The sequence below is a fragment of the Scophthalmus maximus genome, chromosome 14 (genome assembly GCF_022379125.1).
Source record: "Scophthalmus maximus strain ysfricsl-2021 chromosome 14, ASM2237912v1, whole genome shotgun sequence".
Lineage (NCBI taxonomy): Eukaryota > Metazoa > Chordata > Actinopteri > Pleuronectiformes > Scophthalmidae > Scophthalmus > Scophthalmus maximus.
In genome coordinates, this window is record NC_061528.1 from 7,758,356 (window position 1) to 7,775,019 (window position 16,664).

A 16,664-nucleotide genomic window follows, 5' to 3' on the forward strand; every position below is an offset into this window, starting at 1 on the left:
CAACCATTTTATTACAAAAAATGTTTTATTTCACAGGGGGTCACACAACAGAATGGGAACTTCTCAACTTAAAAAATATAATAAAACTGCTCTTACCATTAACATTTCACATTTAACTGTATTGTTCCTTCTGTTCATCTGTTTAAGGAGTTTGGTCATGGTTAAACTAGAGTTGTAGTGGTGTATTAAGCAGTTAATAAGTGGGTTTTAGTCCAGATGTCCTGCAGCCCTTCTCCAGAAGAGAAGTGGTAAAAAAAAAAAGGGAAAATAATCTATTGGTAAGGTCTAAGGAAATAATTAGAGATTGAAAGATGTTATAAAGATGTATAATAACGTAGAATTTTTTCACAACCTGGCATCCTGAAGGTGTTCATTTTAATGGCTTATAACTGTTGATTAAATAATTAGTAAATTATTCATCAACTATTAGTAACAATTATAAAATTCTTAATAAATGGCGTCGTGTCATAACGTGGTATCTTGTTTTGTTATGAAATGTGCTTATCATCACCCAGGACAGTCCCTTTCTCCAGTTGTTATGCTGCAATGACCTGGGAACAGTTTGTGAATATTCATTTGGCCATTCAGGTCATTCGTGGAAGGAAAAACAGTCCCTGGATAATGCAATTAGTCAGACTTTCCTGCTGAACTGAAACATTTTGTCCATTTATAAATCACTCTGTTGAAAGAAAATGAATCTTTCTTTACAGGAGACAATGAAGACTTGTCATAGATTGAAAAGCACCACGATAATCATTATGATAAATAATGGATGTGTGACCGCTTATTCAATAACTATTCATCCTTATAAATTTTCTGTGTCTACTGCTCGTCTGCCTAATGAAGATATCAATCGGCTCTGGTTTTAATTTAAATTGGTTAATTTTGGCTTTGTACACACTGAAGGATTCACTGAACAACTCAACAAATAATACAAACTAAAACCAGTAAGACTACATGAATATTAAAATAATTGTTGACTTTCAGATTAATTTACATTTTTCTAACCCGTACATTTAGCCACTACAACTGTGGATCACGATAGATAATATGTATGTTGTTGCTTGTGTATAGTAAACATCGGTGGTTGGACTACGTTAAACACATCAGCTCCTAATCTGATTCCTTATGCTTATTGCAAGATATCGATAAGGAGAATATATGCCTGCTCTTTTCATTTGAATGGGAAGAAACCCACTCACTGTACGTGAATCAAAAAGATGCTTTCAAGTCACGAGCACCTTCTGAAGCTACGTCACAACCATTGTCTTTACACACAGAAGAAAATGTCTGTTACATAAGACAAAAAGAGGTGAGATATAAAAAGAACTTGAATTACATTCACAGTAAGGTATTGTTTTCAAACCTGTCCTGGATTCAGACTTAAAGGGCACACTTGATTGAGAGCTGGGTCTGATAATAAGTGCAGTGTTCAGTCATATCCAGTGTTTTCAAGAGGGAGCGAAGCAGCTTGACCCTACACACTCAGAGCCTATTTACACACAATCGGGAGTTCTGTGAAGGTGTCGACTCTCAGACAGGGCCGAGAGTTGTTCCCTCCGTTCTTCGTACTTCTGCCGCCTCCTTATGGGGGGAGTTGGCCTGTGCCATTTTAGCAGGCGTGATGGGCGAGGAGGGCTGTGGCGTTTCTGTTCTATCACTGGCCACCTCCTCAGCTTCCTGCTCCCTCTGCTGCACAGAGGAGAGGTACTGCTCCAGCAGGCTGCAGTCGGCGCTGTCCATGCCATCGTTGCCCCCGGCAAAGCCACATCGAACGGGGCTCAGTGCTCGCACCGTCTTCAGAGAATCGTCTGTGCCACTGCTCAGGAAGCTGTCCTCCAGCGCTGCCTGCTGGTTGCCTGTTGACTGGAAGCCAGAGTCTGGGAAAGAGACGTCTGTGCTGGGTGGCTTCGCTGTGCTGGAGGCAGCTGGGGGGGAAGCTTTACATAGTCCAGGAGAGGAGATCGGAGTCGGGGCGACGGCCTGAGTAATGTTTGCTAGCTGATGCTCCACAGATGTCTTCCACTGCTGCATAGACTGGAGCTACGTGGAATGCACAGGACAAAGTTTACAACTACAACAACAACAGTTCAGAAAGTATTTCTGGAGATGGTGCCATAAAAGCACTATAAATAATGAATTTTAAATAAACAACTTCAATCACTGACCTCCTTCCACAGAAACTTCACCGCCTCCTCCTGAACCAGCCTTTGTAGTCTCTCTTCCTCGTACTGCTTCTGCACACTGCAAACACATCAGTTTGACTTTTAGAGGTCATTTCTATATATCTGAAACTACATGTTTAAATACAACCGCTCTTGTGCCATACAGAAACATTTTATTAATGAATTACTGATGTTCCGTCAGTTACCTGCTCAGCTTCTCAGACAGGAAGAGGATATGTTCTTGCATCCTGTGCAGGCGGATTTCGCTGCGCACCTCTCTGACCATGGGGTGACAGCTTCGAGTGTACTGCCCCCTCCACCAGGACTGTATTTTAACTGCTGCCCTGTCTGCTTCCGTACAACTTGATTTGTTAGCAGATAAACCTGCTTCTTCCTGCTTGGGGGCTTCTTTAGTCTCTGCTTCACCAAAATCAGAGGGTGTTTCCGGATCTTGTTGTGGGACGCTAACGCTGACTCCCAGAGAGAGAACTGTACTGGCTGCACCAGAAGTAACTTCTTCTTCAAGAATCTTCCTCTCTTGCTTATCCACTGGGGCCGAAGGATGTTTTTTTTTTGTGTCGTGCTTTTGGGGTTGTGCTGGACACCTTGGGGCCAGGGAATCGGGTTCAAATGTCTCCGTCTCATCCTCACTGTCAGACTGCGTCGTTTGCGGCTCCTGATCAGATGTGAACGGGAGAAAGGTGGACTCTGAGGAAAGCATGCTGCTGTCGAGTTTATCCTCATCTGTCTCAACATCCTCCAAACAGATGTGCTCCTCTCTGAGCCTTGGACTGCGGACTGCCGGCAATGGTGGGTGGGAAGAATCGCAGCCCACCCACGTGTTGAACTGCACAACTGGCTCTATAAGTTAAACATAAAAAAAAAACATTTAAAAAAAGCAATGCATAAATATACTTTTATAGGTTTCCTGGATCGAAGCATTGTATTAAATCAAAGCTCTCATACCCGTCTCCAGGACTGTTGGAGCATCAGATGGTCCAGTTGCAGTGTTTTTCTTCACCTCTCTGGCTTCCACCTGCGGCGTCGCATCTGGAGGACTGTGCTTCTCCACATCGAGTTGAGTTGGACGAGGAGGACTGGGACAGCTTCCCCCCGTCGTCTCCTCTAGCAGCTGCCTTTGGTGAAACCTGAGAGGAAAAAGAAATGGCAGTACGAACACAGGGTCTTTTGAGTGAATATTTTCCTTCAACAGACACATACAGTTTGTCAAATGGCTCTCTGTAAGATCAGGTTTACAGTATACCTCTGCTTACTGAGGATCTTTTCCAGCTTGGCATCTTCTGCCGTCTCCAAGGCTGGCGACGAGGTCAGAGGGCAAACAGTGGTGAGGTACTGAACAAGCTGTACATGCTGACCTGGTCGATACGAGCGTCCTTTTCCTTGACTGTACAGCCACTCTGCTTTAAGGCTGTAATTGTGACAATAACACACATGAAATAAGAGAAATCTGTGGATATCATTCCTCAGTTATTCTGATCAACCAAAACCGTACCAGCAAATTTACGCACCCTTCTTTCTGTGACACCATGTAGCCATCCAGGACCTTTAGGTTCAGGCACCAACTCATGATATAAGGCCGATAGTCAAATCCGGGCAGTGAGGGGGTTGCCATGACACAAGGGTTGCTCATTATAGACAGCTGCTCCAGTTCATGGAGAAGTGCCAGGAATGACACCTGTGGAACAATTGAAAAATAAAAGATACAGGTGAAATAGAAATGTGTGAATGAAAACAAGCCACTGGATATATGTTTATATGAAGATCACTTTTGCTGGATCAAGTATGGAAAAGACAGTTACTTCATTGAGATCTCTTATCTCGTTTTCTGCCAGGGAGAGGATGGATAAGTTGGCGGGTAAGTGGGCGGGAACGGTACGGAGTGTGGTAATGCTGTTTCCATGGAGTAAAAGTGTCTGAAAATTGAAAGAATATTAATCCTAAGAAAAAAAAAGTACAAGATAACCTTAACCTTATAAAGGAGTATTTTTTTTATTCAAGGTTGACTTTGACCTAAGGGGCTGCAGCACCCACCTTTAATGCCACCAACTTAGTCAGATCACCGATGGTTGATATGTTATTGTCAGACAGGTCCATGTGTTGAAGGGAAACACAGCTGCTGAGTTGCTCAATGACCTGAGTGAAAACAATTGGTTGAATATACAACATATCAACACATGGAATGAAATGAATCTGTGTCCTGACATATTTGTAAATAAATGACGATATGGAAGTAAAGTCTGTGAGAATATCTCTTCACCTCACCTTGATATTGTTTCCAGACAGGTTGAGCCACGTGAGGTGAGGCAGATCTCTTAGCCCCTCGATATAGCCGATACTGTTATTGGGAAGATTGAGGACTCTTAACTCCGTCAGCTGAGACACACCCATCATTCTCACCAGACGGTTACTAGCTACTGACAGCTGAAGAAGAAGAAAAAACAGGGATTACCAATGGACAAACTGTGCACAATATTCAGGCAGAGACTCAACGTTGACTATACTCTAGTTCTGTTAAATACAGGGGGGGAACATTTCAAAGCGGTAACTACCTGCTGAAGGCCTGGGCTCCTTTCCAGATGTTCCAGTTTCATGATGTGGTTACGGTCCAGGATGAGAGTGTGAGTGTCTTCAGAGCAGGTGAAACTGGGATCCAGCTTCTGCATACCCCGGGCAGAAAGATCCACCACGGGTCCTTGTAAAGGAAAAGAAGGTGGTGATCAAACAGACTGGAAAACCACAACAACAATAACAACAGTGAGTTGCTTATCACTATGACTTCACTTAATACACAAGCTAAAAACTTAATACCATCACTTTAAATAGAACAATGATCCACACAGCGATTGCAATTGACCTCATCACACATTAACTCCTCTCCTCTGCTTCAGCAGCAGCAGCTCCTCTTCATAATAGTTTGATCATCGTCAGACAAAAGGGCAAAAAGAATATTCACTCAGTAGTAAACGTACTAAATTCCTGTGCCTATTTACTTTATATTTTTTTAAGCTGACTAAATTTTGAAAACTATTTCGGGTGGTTCACTTTGTAGTATGTCACTTTTACATGTGAATTGAACGTCTATAGTCTTTGAGTAGCTTGGTTTTACATTATGGTTCAAATATTTATAGTGCTGGACATTTTGACATCTGAAAGCATGACAACTGACTGTCAAGGGCAGAGAAGAACAACCTAATAGCCGCCAATATATAAACATCTTCTTCTAGTATACATCTAGTCTGAAACGGGAAGTTTGGTGTGGACCTCAGGACACGGCTAACGGCAGCACTCGGCTGAGGCATGCTAGAGCTAACGTTAGCTAGCTTAAAAAACCCATATGAAACACAACAGCTCCCTTTGCACAAACGTGCATTTGTCCGACCAAAACAACAGTTGTGCCCCTTACCAGCATTTGTATCGGTCTTTAAATCGGATACACCCATCCTGTCGCCGCCGGACACACACCCACCGCTCGCTGACAACTCTTTCAGCCGCAGACGAGTGCGGGAGACGGGCAAGAAGCCGAGCGACTTTTTGGTCGCTCGTCGTCAAGCGGCTTTTGACCACGGAGGCTCTGGGAAATGTAGTTCAAAGGGACTGTCGCGCGCGTGGCAGACTGGCGTCTTTCCGGTTCGGAAAGACTACAACTGCCCTGGTTTCCTGTAGCGCGCGCCAATGTTGCGGAAAACCGCCAGCCCGGTTGTGAAAAAAAGAAAAAGCTTGACAAAGCGTTAATGACAAAACGTTCAGGAAGTGATTTATATATATATATAAAAAAAATAATACTATTTTTAAATATCGTAGAGTCTGGTTCTGTCAGAGATTTCTTCCTGTTAAAAGGGAGTTTTTTCTCTCCACCGTCGCCAAGTGCTTTGCTCAGTGTGGGATTTGTTGGGTTTTCCCTGTAATATTGTAATATTGACCTCACTATGTAAAGTGCCTTGAGACAATGTATGTTGTGATATGGCGCTATACAAAATAAAATTGAATTGAATTGATTTGAATAGGAAAAGGAATACTTGGCCGGTTGCTGTGTAACCGTCAGATTGGTGACGTCAACGTCTTCATGATTGGTCAAAGTATTGATTTGATTAAAAAGATTTATCAAAATAATAATTTATGTGTTTACGCAACGCTTTAAGCATCAACGAATAACCCGTTGACAAAAATATTCGTGGGTTATTATTGCATTAAAGTGAACTTTAACCCTCCCAATTCCGTTTCCGCATCCGTCATCTCTCTTTCCGGTTTTGTGCCCTCTCGTAGCCATCATGAAGTGAGTGAACGGAACACTATCTAATGTCATCTTCGCTCTTAAATAAACGTTTTCACCACGGCACCTAGATCAAAACGACGTGTGTATCCATGTCTTTACGTGATGGCTTGTATTTGTCGTTTTCAGGGTCGAGTTGTGCAGTTTCAGCGGGTATAAAATATACCCCGGCCATGGCCGCCGATACGCCAGGATAGACGGGAAGGTAAGCACTGTAGTCCGGCACCCGTTTGTCTCAACTCTGTCCGCAGATATAAAGTGATATTCAGTTAACCGGGTCAAATCATTGTGTTATTAGTCTCTGCCGCCCAATGTGTGCGTTTAACATTAATAACAGTTCCGGGAGAGGCCTAGTCGAATCATGTGTAGCTTGCTAGCGTTAGCTGCTAGCGTCGCTAGGATGTAGCAACCAAACAAGGTAACTTATATAATATGTATATATATATGTACATGCACAGGTTCACAGTGGTACCGCTGCTCGTGTGTGGACAGGATCAAAGGTCACTGTTTGAATTAACTAGTTGTAAAACCTTTGACACGACTTAAGTTGCTGAAGTTTAAATAAGTGTGTTATGAGTGCATTGTATTAAATTATGGAATAACTTTAGTTATAATTAGAGCCCAACCTACATTGATTGGCTGATGGGTGTCTTTCACAGATCGGTACTTGTTTTTATGTATTCCCATATCAAAAGAGTATCTTTGTATCAGACATTTTTCAATTCCCTAATATTGGTAACGCATCTGACCCCAAAAATCAAATTTTTAGATTGGTCAATGATGATTAAGTTGAAGCCCTACACTTATGCTTTAAGTTCAACGATTGTTCAGGCACTTCAAGATGTTCCAGATGCTCAATAATTGTCTGAAATCTCAATCCACAGCTCACGAGTTTGTGAACTGTCGAGGGGAAATGGGTGAACAAGGGGAGCGATCATCTTTGGACATGAATGTGTCATAGCAAGTAATTCAGTTGTGGTGTCATTTTTCATACAGGTGTTCCAGTTTCTGAACGCCAAGTGTGAGTCTGCTTTCCTGGCCAAAAGGAACCCCAGACAGATCAACTGGACTGTGCTGTACAGACGCAAGCACAAGAAGGGCCAGTCTGTAAGTAACAGTCTGTGTGTTGATAGGATGTTGTCTGTGTGAATTAAAATCTACACAGTGGGGTTCAAGTCTACATTGGCGTAGTGTCTTAAACTTATGTAGCAGCCGTTATCAGCTCCAGAGTGATTATATATTATATCAAACAGAAGTTTCCACTAGTTTGGCTGCGGGTGAATGGTGTGCACAGTGTTGGTCTGTGTTATGTGTTGTTGTCCGGCTGTGTTTTGCAGTCTGGGCAGCAGTGCTCACGCCGCACCTGCAGCCATAGAACAACTGGAGTTCATAGTACTGGCCCTTGACGTCTTTATCGACCTCTCACCATCGGTCAGCCTCCAAACTCTCCAACACGCTGCAATACTGAACACATGTTACTGTATCGTGTACGATCTGAATCCTTTTACATCTAGCAGCCGTTAAATACCAGTAACTCTGTGTTATTGCAGGACATCATTTATTTTATAAAGACTGTAAATTTCTCGCAATCAGATCTTACAGATGGATTTGCCAATTTCAAGTTTCACTGAAAAAACTACTTAAGAAAGAAAGAAAAAGAAATTCATGAAAACTAGTTAAAGCACACCATTGTAAAAATAGGTTACAACAGTTACTGCAGAACTGTAGACTACAGTCCTGGCCAAGCGTCATCCAGAAAGTTTTGTGGTTCAGTGGAACATGCACGTGTCTGTTTTTTAGCAACAACATGCTGATGGATATGTGTGACAGTACATTGTGATATTGGGCTACGAATAAACTTAAGTCTGTGTTTTTAACAGGAAGAGGTGACAAAGAAGCGCACCCGCCGCGCCGTTAAGTTCCAGAGGGCCATCACTGGGGCCTCCCTGGCTGATATCATGGCCAAGAGGAACCAGAAGCCCGAGGTCCGCAAGGCCCAGAGGGAGCAGGCCATCAGGTGAGAGTCTCTCTCTCTCTTTCACTCACTCACTCACTCACTCACTCACTCACTCACTCACTCACACACACACACACACACACACACACACACACACACACACACACACACACACACACACACACACACACACACACACACACACACACACACACACAATCAGGCTCCTTGGTTTTCTCTTGCATCTCAAAACTCAAAAAGTTGAGGCATTGTAGTTGCACCTGAAGAGACGTCATACACTTTCAATTGTGGAATTTGAGTCCAATTTGAGTTCCCAGTGGTTTTCACTAGTAAATTTAATTCTTCACATCAGTTTGGACTCAGTTGAGTCTGACCTCGTCTCATGTGGGTTGCAGCGTTAAACTAAAAATTGGTGATTGGGTGAATGATATCTTCATAGACAGTTTTGCCCTAAATTATTAAGGAATAAGTGGGGAATTTAGGAGAAATTACATTTCCTTCAGTCACATTTTTTCATCTCACTTAGCCTTTTAAATGTGGGGATGGTATTAAGTGCAGTGGGGTGCAGGAAAAGTCCAGAATCCTAATGAACTGATTAACTTTAAAATGCATTTGAAACATTTCTTTGCCTTGTTGTGGCTTTGAAGTATATTATATACTGAGAAATAGTATAATGATTCTACTCTTGTATGTCCCTTACATATATATTTGGGTGTTTTGGACCATTGAGTGTGCCTGCTTTATGGCTATACTGATTTATTTTTTTTGCACTTTGTGATTCTTTGTTTTGTAGTAGTGTTGCATTTTCTTTAGTGGCTGAAGAAACATTTGTCTGATTAATAAAAGTTGAACCTTTTTTCCCCAGAAACATTATTGTCACATTTTAAATTAGGTTAAGAGGATTTCATCCATGTTCCTGCTTGTTAAGTTTCCCTGATCTTTTCTCATTATCCTCTCAGAGCTGCCAAGGAGGTCAAGAAGGCAAAGCAGGCAGCCAAGAAGCCTGCGGCCTCAAGTGCAAAGGTAACATCTCCTGTTGTCTCTTATTGGGCTGCTGTATTGTAGCTGTATTTATGAATAGTATAGTTTAAAAAGCAAAAACTAGACTCTTTAACCAGAGTTAAGGTTAAAGGTTTTCAATTTATTTCTAGATGTACATGGATGTTATCAACTGCCTGCTCGACACTATTCACTCAATTATGAAGTAACTTCATTGTCAGTTTTAAATTTTATGATATGCAACATGGTTTTGTACTCAGCATGTTTCTTATTCTCTTTAGTCCACCACCAAGGCTGCACAGAAACCCAAGATCGCAAAGCCCATGAAGATCAGCGCACCCCGCGTCGGAGGAAAACGCTAAAAGCCTGACTCATCGTTTGTGGTTGTGAATAAAATTTTGTGGTTAACCATCATTTCTGAGTTCTTGAATTTTAAGACCATAAAGTGTTATAGTAGGATAAAATGCATCTTTCTGTCAAAGATGTAGCTGTTAACCTGCTATACAATGTGGAAACACTGCACTTGTGACATAGTTGGCTTACAAACAGAAAGGATTTGGAATGGTAACATGGTTCAGAGTCTAAAGGAAATTATTTGATTTCTGATTAAATGACTGAACAAACAGAAGTATTCCAATGATTGATATTTATAAATGACGTAGATGGTGATGATCTCAGAGCAGTGGTACTCTAAAGACTGATCAACGTGTTCCTCTTTTTACTATTAGGTTTTTTAGATGAATCAGTTCTTGGTGGTAATTGTTTAAGTGACGTGTCCATTAAAGCTCCATCCTAAATTAAAGTGATCTTAGGCTTAATTACATTAAGTAACACCCATGGAGGTGTGCTTGGCCTTTGACAGTTGATCAGATTAGGCCTATAGGCTGTAATTGATCTTCTAAATTGCTGCTTTTTTTTTTTCTTTTTTTTTTTAGATAAAATGGCCATTCATAATTTCTACACTTAAAATACTGACTTGTCAGAACAAGTCCAGACCAATGTGGATGTGGTGTGTTTTTGAAAGCCTTTTTTCTGAATCAACCATGTCAGATGAGGATCTATGTTATGGATGGCACAGTCAGATTTGAGATCTGTAATGCAGAGTGTTGGCAGACTGTTGCGCTGAAGTTCAGTTTGTTGTTTATCCTGGTTAATAATAACATTGAGTTCCTTCAAGGAAGAAAATAGGTCTTTTAAAAAGTACGAAATCTTTAATACTAAAGTGTTAAAAATGCTGTTCTCTGCTGCAGACAGTTAACTTGTTCATGTGTAATAGTTTGGCAGATGTTATACTACTGGGGTGTAAAAAACAAAACTAAACACTACAGCAGCTGAGACAATTGAGTGAGCTAGAGTCCAATTTAGCATCATCAACATTACACAAATCTTTTAATATATAGTTAATACATTGATAATTATGGCTATATATGTATATACAGTGCTCTAATTATAGGTGGGAATATATATATATATATATATAGGCCTGTTATTCGCCACTGGTTCAAGGTCATTCTTTTGAACAGGTATTTCAATGTCTTCAGTTCAGTGAACACGGCAGAAGCTCTGCCCCACGTGAGGTTTTCCACTGAGATTTATTGTTTATACTGGAAACAGTGGCTCATATTTGTTTTGCAGCCAGGGAAACAAATAGAGCAGATCAAAGCCTGCCACATTAACCACTGGCTGAGTGAAAGTGCTTGTACCAACCGTGACAAGTAAACTCTTCATTGTTTGAGAGATCACATCGACTAATATCTTAATGATCAGCCACTTTCTATAATTGTAAACTGCGTGATGTCCATACTTGAAATCAACTGTAAGTGTTAAACAATATTTATTAGCATTATTTAACAATAACACAGCCACAGAGCCATAACGATCAACTTTCAAGGTGCCTTTTGTCTTTTTTTTTTTTTAACAGTCACCAAATCAAGAAATTTCTAAAAGTCCTGAAACCAATTATTGCTAAAATCAACAGGGGATTATTCAGTGTAACTACAGTGGAAACAATTCAAAGAAAAATAAAATAAAATGCAACATCTTTCTCAAAACAAGGTGAGGTTTTTAAAATATTCAAAGAGCCAGAGTTGGCATGTCAAGTAACAGTGTTTACTGGTTGACTCTGTAGTAACAATCAATAAAAAGCTGCACAAGTTAAATATGTGGCGTCGCTGTAAATATTCATAAGAGAATCAGAAAATAACAGCCTCTTTCTATACAGATTTGACTACAAGAGAAATATTACATCAAGAGATTCATAAATTAGGATTTTCTCTCAGATTAAAAAGATTCAAAGCCGTTAAAATGGAAGGATTTGTTACATGGTGATGAATACTGATTCAATAATCACGAGGTAAAGATGCTGTGACTAACCAAATAAAAAAATCTGTTGATTAAAATATAAACCTGATGGCATCCTTCTTAATTTCATATGGAAGCATTCCTTCAACCACAATCAAATCAAATCCAAGAATTAAAATCTTTTTAGGGGGGGGGGAAGTTATTGCATGAGGTACTGATTTGCTACACCTGAAAGACAATGATGGAAAAGCAAAACTTCCCGCTAAGTGCATGAAATATAAAGCATGAACTTAAAAATGTACAATCATTCAACTTGCTGAACAAGTTGTACTTTGTGCGCTGATGACCACCTCTCTTGAGTGTGTTGACTACAGTTAAAAATATGTTCTCGTCTTTTGTTGTTGTTTTTATTTTTACACCCTGAGGAAATTTGAAACTTAAGGAGAAAGTGCACATTTCCAACAGGGACAACAGGCTTGGTGTGGTAGATTAAAAGTTATGGCATGAACATAATGAAGACGACATGAGATGTGGAGAAGGGGCAGGTTGGTGCCTGGTGTCACGTCTCCCTTTTTGGTCCACTGGCAACAGAAGGCACTCAGGACTCTGCAACGGCTTTAGCCTGCGCCTTCTTGTCCTGATCGTGCCTATCAGGGAAAAATATGAACACAACAACATTAAGATTTGAAGACCCTCTTCATGAAATATATTTTTCATTTGCTATCAGCTGCTTGCAAGCTGTAACGATCTCAATTATTATTTCTTATTATTTTCAATAAATAAAAACGTGTCAATGTCCAGATCACCATCAATATGAAAAAGGATAAACTGAAGTATCTCAATGTCTACACGATAAAGCTACATGCTAATATGAAGGTGTTTTAACAGTTTTCACCATCTGAGTATATGTTGGCATCCAAATACATCTGCTAAATCTCAAAACACAAAATAGAGCTGAGACAGGTGGGATTGTCATCAATTTTGCATAAACCGAAGCACCAGAGAAAATTGGACTAAATATGCGTGACATTGGACACGGTTTTCGCTCCCGGTTTCAGAATCATACACCCCCAGTTTCAACTCGCTTGACACTGGAAAATGAAGCACACATGTAAATTACTGTATGTTACACATTTGCCACGACTCTTACTGTATCAGCAGCAATGCACTTAAACATTAACCTGCTGCCATGATTCCATATCAGCAATAAGTAAGAAATACTCTAAAGAAAGCTAGCGTTCACTTATCTTGGATTCCTTATTATTAGAAGAAATAATGAGGTTTGGTAATTAATGGAGAGACCGGTTGGTGGTTAGTAAGTTAGTGAGCCCTCTTTTCTTTTAAGTTCACCACAAACCTCCAGATCCTGTAGAGCTGGGAGCTCCCCGCACAGCCGAGGAAGAAGTTGACAGCAAACAGGTTCCAGTTCTTAGGGATTATGACCAATGAGTATCTGGACCAGATGAGCCCTGGTGGTGAGAGTGAAGGTTAAGCACACAATGCCAAACCAGCAGGTTGCTCAGGAGAACAGAGTCTATGTTTTGGCAAAGGATGCACAGATAAGATTTGTTTGAAGACACATATTGCAAAAGCAGACGCAACCGGCAAACCTTTGGCACAGAAGGGTAAAAATCATGAACCAACAATTATGAAATATTCATCAAGAACTCAAGCTAATGAAATTCACACAACTTTGCTCCGTATTTTGACAACTTCAGACCAGGGTCTCTATTATTTTATATTATTTAACATAAAGATAAAAAAACTGTAATTTTCCCCAAATATTTGCAATCTTAAGTTTCCCATCCTGCTCTTCAAATCCACTGCAGCATTTTCTGATGCCGGTTTCATTCTCCTTGATCACACTGAATTGAAAAAATATGCATGTTTCAAACTGAAACATTATGATGAATCTAATTAAAATCTCATCTCACCTGTGGCCGTCAGCACTGCAGACTGGGAGGTACTGAGTTTTTCTGCCGGTCGAGTCATATCAGCCAAACCAGCTCCAACCAGCCCCTGAAGAAAAGAGGCCACATTGTCTTTACTCCACTTCACCTGGTGTGGATTTTTTTTTTTTTTTTTTTTACTGTTTTTACAGTAAAACAACTGACTAATTTGAACTGATAAGACTGTTACACAACTGTTACAGTCTATGGCAAAGGTTCACAACCTTGGTGTTGTGACCCCCAATCATCTCACATGGGGTGGTGAGATAATAAAAGGCACAGGGAAGCAGAAAAAAAACCATTCATGAAATATAAAGTTATGTTTATCATTTCTTACTGGATAACTTATCTGAAGCCCCTAATAGTATTTAAATAACACAACTTGCATTGCTGATTTAAGATGCTATCACACACAGATACATGCAACTTGTGACAAGAAGGTTGTGAAAAAGACAACGCTTTATTTAAAGGGTGAAAAACAAAAGTTGCGTGTTAGTCTAAGATGTTTATAAAGTTAAATATGTATAACTCTGTGAAAAAGCACTTACCCATTTAAACATTGGGGCCCAGAAGAAAACTGTTTTAGGACCTAGAATAATAAAAAAAAAAAAGGAAAGGTGAATTTCATTATTATTTTCTAACAATGGACGTTACATTATGTGATTCAATGATATGGTTTCCTCTCTTAGGCAATTAACACAGGGAGGAAAAATGTAAAAACCTGCTGGTCTGAATTCTACTGTCGTTATTTAGGAACACTTTTCCAATACGGAAAAAATACGTCAAAGTGGAAAAATATTTGCAAAATCAAATTAAGATTAATCAAACATATTGATAACACTCTCCAACCTTACTAATCAATAGTAGTTGGCTGTAGCCCTGCACAAGTCACCAGATTATGATTGTGTTGATTTAGGCTTAAATTCTGATTTGGGTTTTGATTTATTTTTTTTATGGCAGAACCTCTGAACTCTAAAATCTCAAGGTTATTATAGGACATGTGGTTCCAAAGCAATAACACGGACTATCACATCGTCAGGTTGATAACGCACCATCGAACAGCAATAAAAGCATGCAGCGCTTCAAAAGTAGGTTATACCAGTTGACACTACATGACAATCAACCTCATTGCGGTTTTTCTCCTCGAGATAGTTTAATCCTCCGGCCAGGCTTCTCTAATGGGTGAAAGGATTAGACATAACCCCGACGACCGGCCTGAGTACCTGTGTAACAGACACTTGGACACCTTCGGCTACAGCACGGGGAAGGGAAGAAAAAAAAAGGTTGTCAGGGATCGTAAGACGCTGCTGGCGTGTGTGGAACCAGCTTTGGTCACATTCCCGACCAATGCCGGGGGCCAAACAACGGCTGAGACCTTTGACTCTGCAAATCATATCTGAGGGAGTTAACTTTTTTTGTCACCGCCCCTTTTGTACCTGCACACAAAGTCCTTGTCGTACCCTTGCAAAGACCAAACAGACCAGACGGTGCCCAGTCTGTGACTCTGTGATCTCAATATCCCTCTAGCTAGTATCAGCTTAGGCGTGAGAAACACGTTAGGTTCGAAAATGTAGTCCAAGGAAACAAATCCACCTGTCATGACAGTTATAATGCTCAGTTTGTGGTGTAAAACACGTTAGGCGTGTCCTGATTAACCTGTGAGGTGTTTCTGCCAAATGATTGGGCTTCCTTCCGGTATAGTGGGTGTGTTGACAAAATAGAACATCTCGAATCAGAAGCAGAATGATCATGTACAGAGGTAGAATGTTGTGAGTAGTGTCTCAGAGTGTGTGTCTCAAAGTCTTTGATGTGTGTGTGTGTGGGGGGGGGGGGGGGGGGGGGGGGGGGGGGCTCACAGTACCTGTGCTGATAAAAAGGATCTAAACCGGTGTCGCTTATAAACTTAAAATAACCCATTCATTTACTTATCAATTTGTCCCCACGTATTCATCAATTGGACATATCGAGGATGCTCGCAATGCAAACGAGAGCTGAAACAATTGTTGCTGATGTGAAGATGTTGCAGTTTCTCTTCTTCTTGACAGAGCTGCTGAGCCGGTGTTTGTCCTCCCCAGTGGATCAGTGTCTCCGAGATCAACACTCACATGAAACAGCTCATGCATCAAGCACAGACATCAGCTGATGATGTTCGTCCCCCTCCAGGATGCAGTGGCGACCAGACCAGCTCGTCTCACAGCTGCACAGAGCCCCACACCCGTCACCCACGTCCGTCACCCGCACCCAGGCTCTTGAACTCACCTGCCGGGTGGTTGTAGAGAGGTCTCAGTTTGGCGGGCAACATGTGCTCGATCTTGTCCAAGATCCTGTGGTAGGACGCTCTGAGCGCAGCCATGGCCGGAGGTGTTCAGTCGGAGCGGACGAAGCTACAGGAGCGGGACTCGGAGCTAGCTCGCTAGATGGCTAAGCTAGCTTACACGTCTTTCTTTAGCAGCCACGGAATTTAAAAATGAAAAAAAACCCTTTTGACTGCGTGCGATATCGGGAAATGAATGAATGAATGAATAGATGAAGGGCGGGCGAGTGAAAGGGGAAGAGGTGGATGCTGCTGTCCTACTGTCGACCTTCGCCCGGCAGCTCTGTGACCATGCTAGCGCTGTTAGCCGTCAGTCGCGTCTCTCTCGCTCTGACCGACACGAGAGAGGTGACTCTCTGTGCGATGCAACCTACCACACGAGGGGCGGGGGCCTCAGTTTCCTCTTTTCTAATTGGCCCGCCTGGTCAGAACCTAGATATGATTGGTTCTGATGATAGCGTTACTTTTCCTGCCCGGCGTATCCAAAGTGGGTGGGTACAAATGTATCGCTTTGACAACAAATTTTACAGGAATATATATTTTTTTAATATTATCCATTTTCATTGTTCCCCCTCTCTTAAAATCTCACAAATTCAAATAGAATATATACACAATTGAATGTCAGGTCCCGATTTTTAAAATATCTAAAATGTAATAAACCTTTATT

General features: G+C 41.1%; 3 protein-coding genes and 1 non-coding gene across 4 annotated transcripts; 2 read left to right on the forward strand and 2 right to left on the reverse strand.

Moving 5' to 3' along the window:
* Positions 1–6: 6 nt before the first annotated feature.
* On the reverse strand, positions 7–5,747 carry cep97 (centrosomal protein 97). The gene is made up of 11 exons (XM_035603731.2): positions 5,590–5,747; positions 4,736–4,878; positions 4,449–4,607; positions 4,218–4,319; positions 3,986–4,099; positions 3,695–3,861; positions 3,430–3,594; positions 3,132–3,313; positions 2,372–3,026; positions 2,169–2,244; positions 7–2,043 (listed from the first exon to the last, which is right to left on the reverse strand). Exons 1-11 carry the CDS (start codon positions 5,624–5,626, stop codon positions 1,534–1,536), a joined length of 2,310 nt encoding a protein of 769 aa, XP_035459624.2. The 5' UTR covers positions 5,627–5,747; the 3' UTR covers positions 7–1,533.
* A 571-nt stretch (positions 5,748–6,318) lies between these two features.
* On the forward strand, positions 6,319–9,847 carry rpl24 (ribosomal protein L24). The gene is made up of 6 exons (XM_035603746.2): positions 6,319–6,459; positions 6,586–6,661; positions 7,453–7,563; positions 8,337–8,473; positions 9,394–9,457; positions 9,715–9,847. Exons 1-6 carry the CDS (start codon positions 6,455–6,457, stop codon positions 9,793–9,795), a joined length of 474 nt encoding a protein of 157 aa, XP_035459639.1. The 5' UTR covers positions 6,319–6,454; the 3' UTR covers positions 9,796–9,847.
* LOC118283236 lies at positions 7,733–7,913 on the forward strand. Its single transcript, XR_004784461.1, has one exon. It is a non-coding gene; the product is annotated as a small nucleolar RNA SNORA23 (small nucleolar RNA).
* Positions 9,848–11,250: 1,403 nt separating the features above from the next.
* mpc2b (mitochondrial pyruvate carrier 2b) lies at positions 11,251–16,345 on the reverse strand. Its single transcript, XM_035603747.2, has 5 exons — positions 15,943–16,345; positions 14,232–14,272; positions 13,669–13,753; positions 13,092–13,203; positions 11,251–12,381 (listed from the first exon to the last, which is right to left on the reverse strand). Exons 1-5 carry the CDS (start codon positions 16,034–16,036, stop codon positions 12,333–12,335), a joined length of 381 nt encoding a protein of 126 aa, XP_035459640.1. The 5' UTR covers positions 16,037–16,345; the 3' UTR covers positions 11,251–12,332.
* Positions 16,346–16,664: the final 319 nt, after the last annotated feature.

What these genes read in the sequence shown, in the direction of transcription:
- rpl24 (XM_035603746.2), top strand. An exon ending in ACGCCAGGATAGACGGGAAG is followed by an intron (nt 6,662 to 7,452) that starts GTAAGCACTGTA and finishes TTTTTCATACAG; the next exon opens with GTGTTCCAGTTTCTGAACGC. An exon ending in CAGAGGGAGCAGGCCATCAG is followed by an intron (nt 8,474 to 9,393) that starts GTGAGAGTCTCT and finishes TTATCCTCTCAG; the next exon opens with AGCTGCCAAGGAGGTCAAGA.
- mpc2b (XM_035603747.2), bottom strand. Translation starts at nt 16,036, where the DNA reads ATGGCTGCGCTCAGAGCGTCCTACCACAGGATCTTGGACAAGATCGAG. An exon ending in TCTCTACAACCACCCGGCAG is followed by an intron (nt 14,273 to 15,942) that starts GTGAGTTCAAGA and finishes TTATTATTCTAG; the next exon opens with GTCCTAAAACAGTTTTCTTC. An exon ending in TGCAGTGCTGACGGCCACAG is followed by an intron (nt 13,204 to 13,668) that starts GTGAGATGAGAT and finishes TCTCACCACCAG; the next exon opens with GGCTCATCTGGTCCAGATAC.
- cep97 (XM_035603731.2), bottom strand. Translation starts at nt 5,626, where the DNA reads ATGGGTGTATCCGATTTAAAGACCGATACAAATGCTG. An exon ending in GGAGCCCAGGCCTTCAGCAG is followed by an intron (nt 4,608 to 4,735) that starts GTAGTTACCGCT and finishes CTTCTTCTTCAG; the next exon opens with CTGTCAGTAGCTAGTAACCG. An exon ending in ATGGTGTCACAGAAAGAAGG is followed by an intron (nt 3,595 to 3,694) that starts GTGCGTAAATTT and finishes TCACAATTACAG; the next exon opens with CCTTAAAGCAGAGTGGCTGT.